The sequence below is a fragment of the Beta vulgaris genome, chromosome 9 (genome assembly GCF_026745355.1).
Source record: "Beta vulgaris subsp. vulgaris cultivar EL10 chromosome 9, EL10.2, whole genome shotgun sequence".
Lineage (NCBI taxonomy): Eukaryota > Viridiplantae > Streptophyta > Magnoliopsida > Caryophyllales > Amaranthaceae > Beta > Beta vulgaris.
In genome coordinates this window covers 2,865,506-2,878,366 of record NC_079210.1, presented here as the reverse complement: position 1 = coordinate 2,878,366, position 12,861 = coordinate 2,865,506, and the positions used below count along the sequence as shown (strand labels likewise).

At 36.4% G+C, this 12,861-nt stretch overlaps 1 protein-coding gene across 1 annotated transcript; it reads right to left on the bottom strand.

Annotated features, from left to right (window-relative positions):
* Positions 1-5,234: 5,234 nt before the first annotated feature.
* LOC104902687 (reticulon-like protein B8) lies at positions 5,235-10,001 on the bottom strand. The gene is made up of 6 exons (XM_010690556.4): positions 9,791-10,001; positions 8,149-8,335; positions 7,849-8,029; positions 7,613-7,754; positions 6,367-6,436; positions 5,235-5,669 (listed from the first exon to the last, which is right to left on the bottom strand). Exons 2-6 carry the CDS (start codon positions 8,330-8,332, stop codon positions 5,500-5,502), a joined length of 747 nt encoding a protein of 248 aa, XP_010688858.1. The 5' UTR covers positions 8,333-8,335; positions 9,791-10,001; the 3' UTR covers positions 5,235-5,499.
* Positions 10,002-12,861: the final 2,860 nt, after the last annotated feature.

The window sequence follows — 12,861 nt, the reverse complement described above, 5'->3', positions numbered from 1 at the left end:
AAAAATTATGATATTATCTAAAAAAATTCATTAAGAAGATAGTATGTTTCTTAACATTATTTCTCATAATGTTTTATGGCAAAAGCTAACGGACCCCCCGGGGGCGCTAGATAAGAAATATATTGTTCTACCTAATTACTCATATTTATATAAAATAATATAATAATGTATAATTCCAATGTAATACATTTAAATGTTTTGCATTGGAATTAAATGTTTTTTCCTTTTCTATTGAGAAACATTAAATGTTTTGTATTGGAATTATATATCATTCTATTATTTTATATAAATACGAGTAATTAAGTAGAAAAATATATTTCTTATCTAGCGCCCCGAGGCGTCCGTTAGGGGGATTGATGCTTTATATATGATTTAGGCGGAAAAAAATTTAAGTAGGATGTGACAAGTGTCCTCTTTCATTTTTGCTTTAGTATATTATATGTTGCCAAATATTCTCTCCATGTCTTTTTTTAGTTTGCTCACCTATAATCTTGACATTATTCGCAGTCAGAGAGAATCTTCTAAATTATTCTCAATGTTTAAGAGAAAATATAGTCATATGCGTTTTTGTTTAATTCGTCTCGACGAGTAATTTATTAATTTTCAATCATTATAATTATTATTATATGTAATAAATGAAATTCAAGGTCAAAAAAATACATTGGCAAAGACGCACAGTTAAACATGCAAACTAAAAAATACGGAGGGCGTATTTTAATAAGAGTGAAATACTTTTTAGAGAAAGAATTGTTGCTATGTAACTGTGGGTCCCCACTTTAGACAAAAATGTTACCATAAATAAATGGTGTAGATAATTTTAGTTAGACACCTCAAATTAGAAAATTGCAACAAATGATTTTAGACATGGAGAATAATAGATGTTCCTCCCTTTATCTTTTTGTCTCTTACTTGCTACATTTCACTTTAACTAGAGGTACATGTGATATATTTATTTGAACATAAAGTTCCTAAAATGCTAGAAGATATATGACCCAGACGAGCATGCCACACGTCACCAGACTCCTTAATGGCTAGGAAAACAGGAACTGAAGACTCGGGAGGGACAATGCTAGGCTGTAGAGGGTATACACCTTGTTTACTGGTTCCCTGAAGCAGAACTTCCCCCGTGATCTGGTCCTTAACATAAACAGAATTTTTATCAAAACTCACAACACAATCATTTTCATGACACAACTTGTTAACTGATAATAAATTATGTTTTAAATTAGGGACATGACAGACAGATGATAAACGGATGGGACGACTTGCAGTTTTTAAAGTTAAATTTCCAGTACTTTTAATTGGGAGTAAGGTACCATTACCAACTACAACAGAACTAGACCCAGTATAAGGAGTTTTAATAGAGAACGTACCATCCTGAGGAGTCATGTGAGATGCAGCTCCCGAATCCGGGTACCAGACTGAGTCATTAGCTTCACCACCAACAGACAGTGCAACTAAGGCTCGAGTGACACTTTCTGAGGAGAGGGAACAAAGCTAGTATTGAAACGCTGGGGACAGTAGGCAGCTTCGTGACCTGGAAACCATCACAAGCCACATGTATCGGAAGTAGAGGTAGAGGTAACATTGTTACTATTTGATGAATTACTCCCTGCAGACGACAAATTATTAGCAATAATATCTATGCAAGGCATACTATAGGATGACAAGTTAGAAAATTTACTTATACCATTTGATCGTCCCCGATTACCATTGTTGTTGTTGTTTCCTCCAGAGCCACGATTATTATTGTTTCCTCCATTCCCACCATTATTACCCCGAGCATTCTGATTATTGTTGTTCCCACGCTTATTATTATCACCTCTGTTTCTGTTATTCCTTTCCCGGTTTCTCCCTCCAGAATTAGTCTTGGAGGAGGAACTTGAACCAGTACCAGTAGATTTAACGGCAAGTAAAGCATGATGGGATGATGGATCAGATTCATCCTTAGAATTTATTAATCTTTGTTCATGCGGTAACAACTTGGGACGCAAATCATCAAAACTAACTGGGAATGGATAATGCAGGAGGGTAGTAACTATATGATCGTACTCATAATCACGATCTAAACCAAAAAGGTATACTTCACTAAATCCTGGTTCGACACAGGACACTGAATAGCAGCAAGGGAATCAGCAATCACCTTAATCTCACGTAAATACCCATCCATCGTTTGGGAAGCAGTCTTTTTAAGACGAGTTAAACGGCCCTTTAATTCCATTGATCTAGCCATACTAGCATGCATAAAGCTAGTGCGTAAACGAGCCCAAATGTCCACAAAAGTAGATAAATCATACACATCCACAAAAACATCTCTAGACAATGTGGCAAAAATCCATGATTTAATTTGTTGATCCACACGTAAATATTCATAAAAGGGAGGATTTGGAATCATAATACCACTTTCATCAATAATAGTAGCAGGGGGAATAGAAACAGTGCCTTCAACCATACCAAGTAATTGATGGGACATAAGCAAACAAGTAATCTGGGTTTTCCACAATAAATAATCTTCAGGAGAAGAAAGAGTAATAGTTACCAGATTACTGAGATTTGGGGAAGATAAGTGTGGCATGGCAAAAAGAGAGGAGGAAGGCGTCATACTTGAGGGAACAAAGGTGGCCGGCTGTGCCGTGGTGAGGGGCTGGAATCCGGGAAGATTTTCGGGTGGCCGACATGGGAGACGTGGCTGGGAAAGAAGCCGCGGAGACGCCAAAAGGTGGCGTCGAGGATGAGCCGGCAGCAAAGATAGGCTGCGAAAATAAAGGAGCAGCGTAGGGATGCGAGGCTGGGTAGCTTGTGAGCGTCGGGCGAGCGTCGACGGTGGCCGAGAAAGGCGGCTGGGCAGCGGGATGAGCGGCCGACAGAGGCTGCGAGGAGGCAGCAGGCATAGCGGAAGCAGTGGATGTAGTATCCATGGCGCCAGGAAAAAAATAAAACGGAACGTAAAAGAAGAAAGAGAAAAAAATCGGTGAAGGAAAAAAAATATTTGTGGTTTTCAGAGAAAAAAAAAATTCTTTTAGTGATTCCTTGGCTGTGATACCATGTACAAGTGTGAGAATAATTGTGTGTTAACCTGTTGTAGGTTAACCTGGCATTTAATATATATAGTGTACATTACAGACCTATGACTATCGTAAAGTACCATTCTACCCTTTACATAATAATATTATCCCTTTACATATAATATTATCTAATAGTTTATTCATATATTCACGCTTGATAAACGGGTTAATAAATAGAACAAGTAACCAACGGGTCGGATTAGGGTTGAGTTTTGTTGACTCGTTTAATAAAGTGGTCGAATTAGGGTTGAGGGGGTTCAACCCCGACTCGAATTTGACATCATCGACATGATCCATTTACTCACTCTAGAATCTCATATCCCTTTTGAGATTACTTGGTCACTGTCTCACGGTCCATTATGTTATCAAAAATCTATTCTTCTCAACATGGACACGTACGATGAAGACGAAAATGAAGGTATTTCATGTTACGTGAGAGTTTCGTATATTGATTTGAGCATGGTTGAAGATTTTAGGGATGACAATTGGGCGGGGCGGGTGCGGAGGATGGTACCCCCACACCCGCACCCGCATTAAATTCTCATCTCCATCCCTGCCCCACCACCCATTGCGGGGGGAAATTCTAGACCCACCCCGCCCCACCCCCGCACCCGCGTCGTACCCGCGTCATACCCACTTCATCCCCGCAAAAAATTCACCAAAAAATTGTCATAAGCCCATTATAGTTGTCTACTTCACAAAATAACAATATAATATAGTAAAAGAAAAGTTAAAATACATTAACAAAAGGCAAATGTTTTATTACATTTCAAAAGTGTCTTCAAACACGTTAGTAATATATGTATATAAATAGAATTTTAGTAATAAATATGCGGGGCGGGCGGGGGGGGGGGGGGGCGGGGCGGGCGGGGATGGGGCAGGTATAACATAAAATCCACACCCGCTCCACCATCCATTGCGGGTACAATTTTAATCCCCATCATTGCCCCATCCCCACCAAACCTAGACTCATCCCCGTCCCAATTGGGCGAGGATGAGGCGGGTCTCCTACTTGACTCGCCCCACTGCCATCCCTATTGAAGATGGACAAGGGTGCAAGCCGACCCCTCCTCTATTAACCTTTTGGTAAGTGTAGTGTATAGCCTACGTGCATGTCTTGCATTTGTTTTTTAGTATAAAATTGCCGAGGTTTTTGCCTAGGAGGAATCTTTGAATGACCGCATCTTCATTTGTTTCGAAGATATAGATACCAACCCTCTCGATGTTGAAGTAAAATATTTTTTTGTGGTCCTACTACGGGGAGTTTCCCACTGCCTTTGGCGAGTGGACTAATTTCCTGCGGGAGTTTGCATGGGTACCTCAAAGTGCACCATCCCTCCCAGCTGGGATTTTTTCCATACCCAAGACTCGAACCCGAAACCTTAGTTAAGGAGCGAAAGACCCTTAACCACTCATGCCAACTCCAGTTGGTATGTTGAAGTAAAATATGGCTCAACAATATTTATTTCGATAAGTTTGACAAGAAAGCAAGGAAAAATCAAATGGATGCTTTACTTAATTTGGGAAACAAGATGATGTGCTTGGCTAAAATAAAGGAGTAATTAAACGTGGGTCTTGGATAATTTTTTGAGAGATTTTATTTCATGAGATTCGAAAGTTGAAGACTATTTTATGAGATTTGAATACCTTATGTGCTAATGATTTCGACCCACACCAACTTGAATTATATACTCTTATAGCTTAAAATCTTCATAACCAATTCAAAATCTGAACAAAATTAGTTTAAGAAGATTAGCTAATTTTTTTCGTTAAAAGAATATAGTTTATTTTTAATGACATAATTTTATTTCCCACAATTTCTCACAAATGATTTAAGCATAAATTTTTTTTAACGAGAGAGTGTCAATTGTCATTTTTTTCCGTTTTAGTATAATTTAATAAATCGAATATTCAAAGGAACAGATGATAGCTCAAATGCACTCCGAATACTAAATCGGTTGATAGAATTTTCACCCCACCATGTGCACCATATTTTTCTGATAGAATCTGAATCCATCTTCAAGGGAGTAAACATAGCACTATATCAGTAGACTATTTGTAGTTGAAACTTGAACGGCTGAACAGCTGTGAATCTGTAACTACAAGTTTAGCTACAAATTACAATGCCCAACTACCAAATTCAAAGAAAACATTGAAGGACACTTCAGATGGTCGGAATTAGGAATATATATGCTTCTGAATTGACTTTTATAAGTGACAACATTAAAGATTTGAATACCATATAATGTAAACACCTAAAAGATATCTTTTTACACATAAAATATAAGCCAAACCCTTGAGTTCCAGGTAAAGACTAATGTTTATCTAGCATGAATTTCCATGTACAGAAGTAAATGACAGCAGAAGTCCGGCCAACAGCCAATTACTAAAATTCGATGCAGGCCTTGAAATTGATACTCTCTATAGCTCTCTTTTACTCATGTTTCTTTCCCCAGTATTTTCTGGTAGGCATCTTACTGAGAACACGAGCATCAATCTTCTTATAATGGTGTGTCATGCTGCCGAGGAGATTCTCTACAAAGCCATCAACTTCATCTTCGTATTTTTCATACAGAACTGGTAGTGTGTGTGCAGCAACAAAACCTGATGCCAAAGGAAGAAAAGGTCAGGACTAGATGAGCATTGAGCAATGACATTAAAATAACACATGATCATTGCAGCTCTGGCTTAGTAAAAGAGAACCATAGTAGATGGAGGCAGGCCTGCCCCTGAGCATACGCCATAGGCTAATCCATATGTTGAAGATAAAACATCAAATTAGATATTTAAAATTCATATTTCATGCAGGAAGAAATTGCAAGGGGTTGTGAAGAACAAGGGTGGGGCAAAGGGAAGCAAGTAGACATTGGTATGTTTAGAATTCATACGATAGAAATTTCTCGAGTATCATTAAAGGCCATTTACGGCATTGTTCACAGAATTAGAGCAACCAATTGGGAGGTATAAGTATAGGTATGTGCAGTCTCTTGGTAAGATCGTGAGATCAAGAGACAGTGTACATTACTTTGCAGACGAGTACTGACATAACAAAGACAACATCCTAGGAAGTTAGGAGGTAGGAAGTAGAATAAGCCAATAAGACTAATAAACATGGAAAGCTACCAACTTCCAACATAATAGAGTAACTAAAAGATAGAAGCATAATGTTCAGGGAAAAAAAAGATTGAAAGTCAAAGTAATAATTATATACATGACCATAAAGATATGAGTTGACAAATAATTCAAGAGATTGCGAGTGCGAGTGCGATTACGAAGTATAAAAAGATTTAGCAACTCTTACCAATGTAGATAACTGTTAGGAAATTGCACCAAGTCCCTATCATAGCAGACACCACCAAGCCTGATACAACCTAAAGATAACCAATATAACAATTCAAACATTCCAATTCAAAATTTATTTTTCTTGTCTTTTTTGCTTGTGTCTTAAGGGCTTTAAACAGGAAGGGAAGGGAGAAGCCAATTTAAGCATATGCAATGGGGTAAGTGGGGAAGACGTAGTAACACATTATTCCTAGATAAAGAAGTAATACTTGAAAGATCAGGTTAACTGTACACTATAACGAATTCTGATGAACACTGAAGCAAAGAGCCAAGGATGATAGAATCTGATGAAATAACAGACATACATAACTGTGTCCTCAAATTGCTACTAAATGCAGTTAAAATAGCCACACAACTCATGGAAGCAGGCACAACAAGATTCCACAAGTCAAATACTCTTTTTTTTTTCTCCGAAGAGGAAAGAGAGCCTATGCTAGAGATTCTAGATGAAGAGCATTCATCCTTCAGATAATAAGAGAGAGTTTGGAATCCAGTACTTCAAAATTACTGAGTCTAAGAAGGCCCGACCTATTTTAGAGAATATCCTTAAGCTTGCTACAAGCTTCAAGCTTATTAGCTGTACTAAAGTCCCTAGAACCTGTGTTAAAGAGGCCCATGATCTGGCCAAAAGGCTAGAAAGGGACTCCGGTTTTCTTTGCTTGTTTCCTCTAAAGTCAAAAAATAATAATAAGTCAGATACTTTAAAGTAAACAACTGATGTCATTTCAATCAAAGTATACATCATTGCAAGGAAGCATTATTAGAGAAACAAGCAAACTTTCAAGATCATCTTCAAAAAATTACATACTTCATTATTTAGGGTTAGATTCTACTCTGCATCTGCATGTTCAATTACATACTATACTGGCAACCTCTTGAAGCAATAATCGGCTACGTGAACAAACTTGGAACAGAAGCCGAGGCAAAAATGAATCGAAAAATCCAGAATTAGACCAATGAAATTCTGTCTTCTATACAAGAAAAAGTGCTTCGGAAGTGATCTCATCTTTTACTTTAGCTTTGAAAAAATTTTCATTTTTTTTGAAGAGGTTAATTTTCGGTTGAACATCAGACGTTTCGAATTTTTATACTGAAGTTTTACATGCACAGTCAAGAAATAAGAAGCAAATAACTGAACAAGATAACCTAATAGTAAAATATAAAAGGACAAAATAAAGGAAAGAAGAAATCGATGTGTTACACACCAGAACAAATTCCTTTAAGTTTCCCCCACAAGCAATTTTTTGCAGAAATCTTAATGTCCGGTTGACTTCTCTACCAACTGTCACTGCGATATTAACAAACCACTCCTCCGGCACTTGAATCTTTGGGATTTCTGATGATGACCTGTACACACAGATCATTACAAAGATTTTAGAAGAGCTAAACGAACTCAACAGAAGATAGCACCAACAAAAATAAAACTTGAGCTAGGCATAACCTGTTCGTGAAACCAGAGGCCTTTGACCAAAGAAACTGACCAAGCATTCCCAGAGCCATACCAAAACAGACAAGGGGAAGAAAATTGTAATTCAGCCATTCAAAGATAAACCAGAGAGCAGTAGCACCACCTATAACACCAGCAGAGATTTTCTTGTTTCTCCATAGCAAGACATCAGCAGCTGCTCTTACAAGCAAGAGAAAAAAGTAAAACATACTCGATCTTCCACAAGATTGAAATATAGCAGACAAAAACTCAACTACAAAAATCAAGGGACAGAAGAAGAAACAAGAAGCTTACATTTTCCACCTCCCAAAACTTTATGCACAGGTTCCTGACGTCCAAAAAGACGATTCAGCTTACAAACAACAGGATTGGATATTTCCTCCTCGAAGAAGGAACCAGACTTCTGTTTATGAACACCTTCAGCTAATGTTTCCATTATATTGTTGAGAAGATTCTCAGATGTAATGTTTTCAGGCATTTTCTGTGGAGATCGATTAAATCAAGTTTAGAAACAATAACCAATGAATCTGATTGTTCTTCAGATAAATGATTTGAATTCATAAATGGAAAAAGGTAGTTCAAACTCTGATACTTCTCAGCCCATTACAGAAAACCTTAAGCGCTATTACAGAAAACCTTAAGCCCTTGTTTCATAGATTATGATAAATGAAGATAAATAAGTAAAGTTGTGAGAAAAGTTTAATCCCAATGTCCATGATAATGTGTATCCATCCACAGATACCTCTTATGCTTTTCCTACATAATATATTGTGCTATCCTCTGCCAAATGGTCACTGTAGTAGTCTAGTAGGGGTTTCAAAGTCCCAGAACGAATCCCCAAAATATAGTTTTAAGTTATCTTTTTTCCTTTGTCATGTTAACTCCATTTGCATTATGCTTTCACAAACTAACAACCGAAAAACACCAGGTATAAAATCATTTTTGCAATGAACAAAGACAACTATGTCACAATATAAGCCACTGCAGCTACCTCCTGCCTTGCAATCAAATAGTGAACTACAAAGAGTTGGCACCATGACAGTGCCAAGTCTCGCATAAACTCTGGTGAAATAGCATTCACACCGGAAGGGTGTCAAATTTTACTCGTAACATCAGTTCACAAACTAATCGCTCTCCACAAAACTATAACAGGCCAGACTAGCAGTTCTGAATTGTTCTATGTAACTGTGTAAGACAACATTAATTATCTCAATCAAAGACACCAGTTCCATACGCGCGAAATGCTAATTAAACAAAGATCCCTACAAATTTAACATCATCATTTCTTATTAAAAAAATACCCGATTTCAGATTTTAGCAATCATATTGAAAAATAAATTTACAATAAAAAAAGTTCCATTTTCAGATTCACAGGAAAGTGCCTAGTAATGACTATCTAATAAGAAAGCAAAAGGAAAAAAAAAAACCATCTCAGAAAGGCACATGTGATTATGTGAAAGCAATCTCTCAAACGCAAAAACAAAAGGGTAACCTGAAAAGTAGGTGGGATTACATAGATAAAGATAGAGATTAAAATACAACACTTAATTGCTAACCAACCTAAAAAGGCCAGAACTTATACAAAAAGTTATCTCAATAATTAAAAAAAAACCTCAGCCTCTTTATCTAATCAAAGATTCAAAGATATTATAATGATTCAAGAACCAAAACTGTAAATACCCATTTCACAATGGAACACTAAAAATCAAAATTTAACCAAGATGAACTAACGAAGAAATCACTAAAAAAATATTACCCATTTCACTATTTCATATAACATCACAACGAAACTAAAATTTATCAATGAACCCAGTTAAAAGCTTGGAAATTTCATGAAATCTAAGATAAACCCAGTAACACAGGTGAATAATTAGTTAAAATTACTGGATAAACATACATAAATAAAGATGGGAAATGAGCAGAAAAGAGTACAAACCAACGAGAAGAAGCAGAGTAAGTAGCAGTATTTGAGTGATTAATTGAAGAAGAAAGAGATGGGTAGATGGGTTTTTGCGGGGGTTAGTTGGTTTTTTGATGATGGTGTTACTTATGCAGCGGTTAAAAAAAGTTGAAGAAGTTGTAGTTTGATGAGAGTTTCGTCAATTGGAGTCTTCTCTTGAAAAGTATCCCACATTTGACGTCTTAATATGAACCAATTGTTTTTGCCTTGATCTTGTTGATTTTTTATTTGATTGATTGATTGATTATTCCGTCCAACTTTCTTTTTCCCCATGCTCCCACAATAACCACGTGTGGCAATTTTCTTCACATATGAATTACAACTCGTAGAGGTGGGCATGGATCGTGCCAGCATGCGGCCTTGCTCGAGCCCGCTTCAGACCTAGATCGACCCATTGTCTATTACGTGGGTTGTGCACATGCTATTGTTAATAATTTTATTTCAAGCTTGACCGGCACGAGCTCGCCTATATAGCTCGCGAGCGAATGCCCCTTTTTTTTGGTTTTTAGTTTAAAACTGTAAAGAATCCAAAAAAACAACATAAAACACGGGTCAGACTCACAGGAGGCACGAGTTTGGTCTACATGACTACGAGTCTGGGCCGGACCATGGAAAAAATCTGAAATTTTCAGGCATAGTACGGTCCGCCACTCACGGGCCTGACCCGACCTGCCATTGCCCCAATCCCGTGAACAAGCTCGGCCCATGCCCAGGTCTAATTACAAGAGTGTTGAGCAAGCCCTACTTACGAAAGGCGGTCTTATAAAAGTGGGTTATGTGGCGGTTAAATTGGCCTTCGAAAAAGCTTATCATTGTTTGAGATGGAGTTTTGTTAGATATTCTCTACTTGAACTTCGTCTTACTTAAATGATTATTAATCTAGTAATGAATTATATTACGTTGGTTACTGCAGATTTTATGGGATGAGAAGTCTGCTAACCAATATCTCTTAGTCGAGGCATCCGTCAAGGAGATCCTTTATCTCCTCATTTTATATGTGATATGTATGTAGTGTTTGGCGCATCTTATTAAGCATGAAGTGAGTTTGGGAAGTTGACATCCAGTTGGTGCTACCAAGAATGAGCCTAATATTTCTCACTTAGCTTTTGTGAATGACTTACTCTATTTTATGAAGCTATTGTTATCCAAACCCAAGTTCTAAAGAGTTGTTTGGACAAGTTTCATCAAGCTTCGACAAGTAAGGTCTTTAATAAGTCTCGAGTTTATTTTACAGATAATACTCACTTTAATTTTTGATATGCTATTCGCAATGAATTAAGGATGGATTCAACTTCTGAATTTGGCAAATACTTGAGACTTCTTTTTAAAAAAAATGGTAAGATAAATTACATTAACACCCTCTCACAGAGAACCTAAATACAACCTATCCCAAATCCCCCCCCCCTCCTCCCCAAACTCCCTGATGATGTGGGTGGAAGATGATGAAAGGGCTTACCACCCTTCCACTCCCTCTTTCTCACTCAGATACTTGAGACTTAGGAGTCCCTACTATCAATGACCAATCCGCGGAAACTTTGATGCAATAAGGAATTTCATAAAAACAATTTTCTAACATCAAATACCCAAGATCTCATGCATAGATTAATATGAATCAGTAGCGGATAAATCATACCTCTGAAGCACAATTTTCACTAGCTTTTCAAGTGCTTCAACATCCAATATGAAAATCAAGAATTTCAAGTGTAATTCCTCTACTCGACCGACTAAGCACGAATAAGATCCTAGAGAGTGCTTGCTCGAATAATAGGGAGAACTATCTCTCTCTCTCTATATATATATATATATATATATATATATATATATATAAATATATATCTATTATATAAGCCAAGGGAGGAGGTGTGGTGTCCTTTTTTGAAGTGACTAAAATACCCTTAATGATCTAATTAATGGAATGAAAAAAATTACAAAAGCAAATCATTTAAAAATTCTCATTCCAACTTGCCATTTAAAACAAGTTTAAAATGATATATGCATCAAATACTTCAATCAAAAATTAAATGGACAAAATATTTATACCTTATAAAAAAAGATGGCTGCATACATAAAGTGCACATGAAAAGTCTGAACGTTCACTACCTTTGATAGTCTTTAATCCAGTTAAACCAACTCATTATTTTTGTTCTTTCTGTTCAATATTCATTCACAAAAAATTAATGTTAACAATCACTCACAACCTTTTTATTTTTTTACATTAGCGAATTAATATATCTAAATTCATCTAACTGTTGAATTTTTCACATTTAAGTTTAATCATAAATAAAATACGAATGGAGTATCTAATAGAATAACAAATTTTAAAATTAACGCACGCATCGCGTGCATATGAAAGCTAGTATATATATAGACCACGTCAAGTAGGTTTAAAGTTTAAAAGATGATCACCTATGTATGTAATATTGTCAGAAGATATTACCTTTTCTTATCCACGTGACCGAAATTTTCTAAGGTGAGTAACCACTTTGGTTACTCTCCTTGTCTTGTTTAATTACTTAATGTGTATGACCTAATAAAAATTAAATACAATTAGCAACAAGTCTAATCTTATTAGGGCTTACAGATTATAGTTAGTATACTTGCTTACTGGTAGGGTCCTAAAAAACACACTCCTGTTTATCAAACATAATCTTGAGATTGTTATGCTATATAAGCCTGCTTGGAGATAACAATTTATGCTAAAATTCAGGAAGAAATAAGACATTCATTAGTCTTATTTTTTAGGAAATATTTCCACCCTTCCACTCTTTCGTATTAGTACTTCCATCTGGAAGTCCCATACATATAGGCTCCTTCAATTGCTTCAACTCTATGAACAAATTTTCATTGCTTGCCATATGATCTGAGTCTCTAGAATCTACTTCCTCTATCCTTTATTAGTTTACCCACTTTGACTTATAACACTATTCATCATTGTTACTTTGACCATCATTTGTGCTTTACATATAAGGAAAAATATAATCACGTGGGATATCGTTTGATTCGTCTCAATATGTAGTTTCTGAATATCAAATTTTTATAATTTTTAC

What these genes read in the sequence shown, in the direction of transcription:
- LOC104902687 (XM_010690556.4), bottom strand. Translation starts at nt 8,332, where the DNA reads ATGCCTGAAAACATTACATCTGAGAATCTTCTCAACAATATAATGGAA. An exon ending in GCCTCTGGTTTCACGAACAG is followed by an intron (nt 7,755 to 7,848) that starts GTTATGCCTAGC and finishes CTGTGTGTACAG; the next exon opens with GTCATCATCAGAAATCCCAA. An exon ending in CCTAACAGTTATCTACATTG is followed by an intron (nt 5,670 to 6,366) that starts GTAAGAGTTGCT and finishes CTTTGGCATCAG; the next exon opens with GTTTTGTTGCTGCACACACA.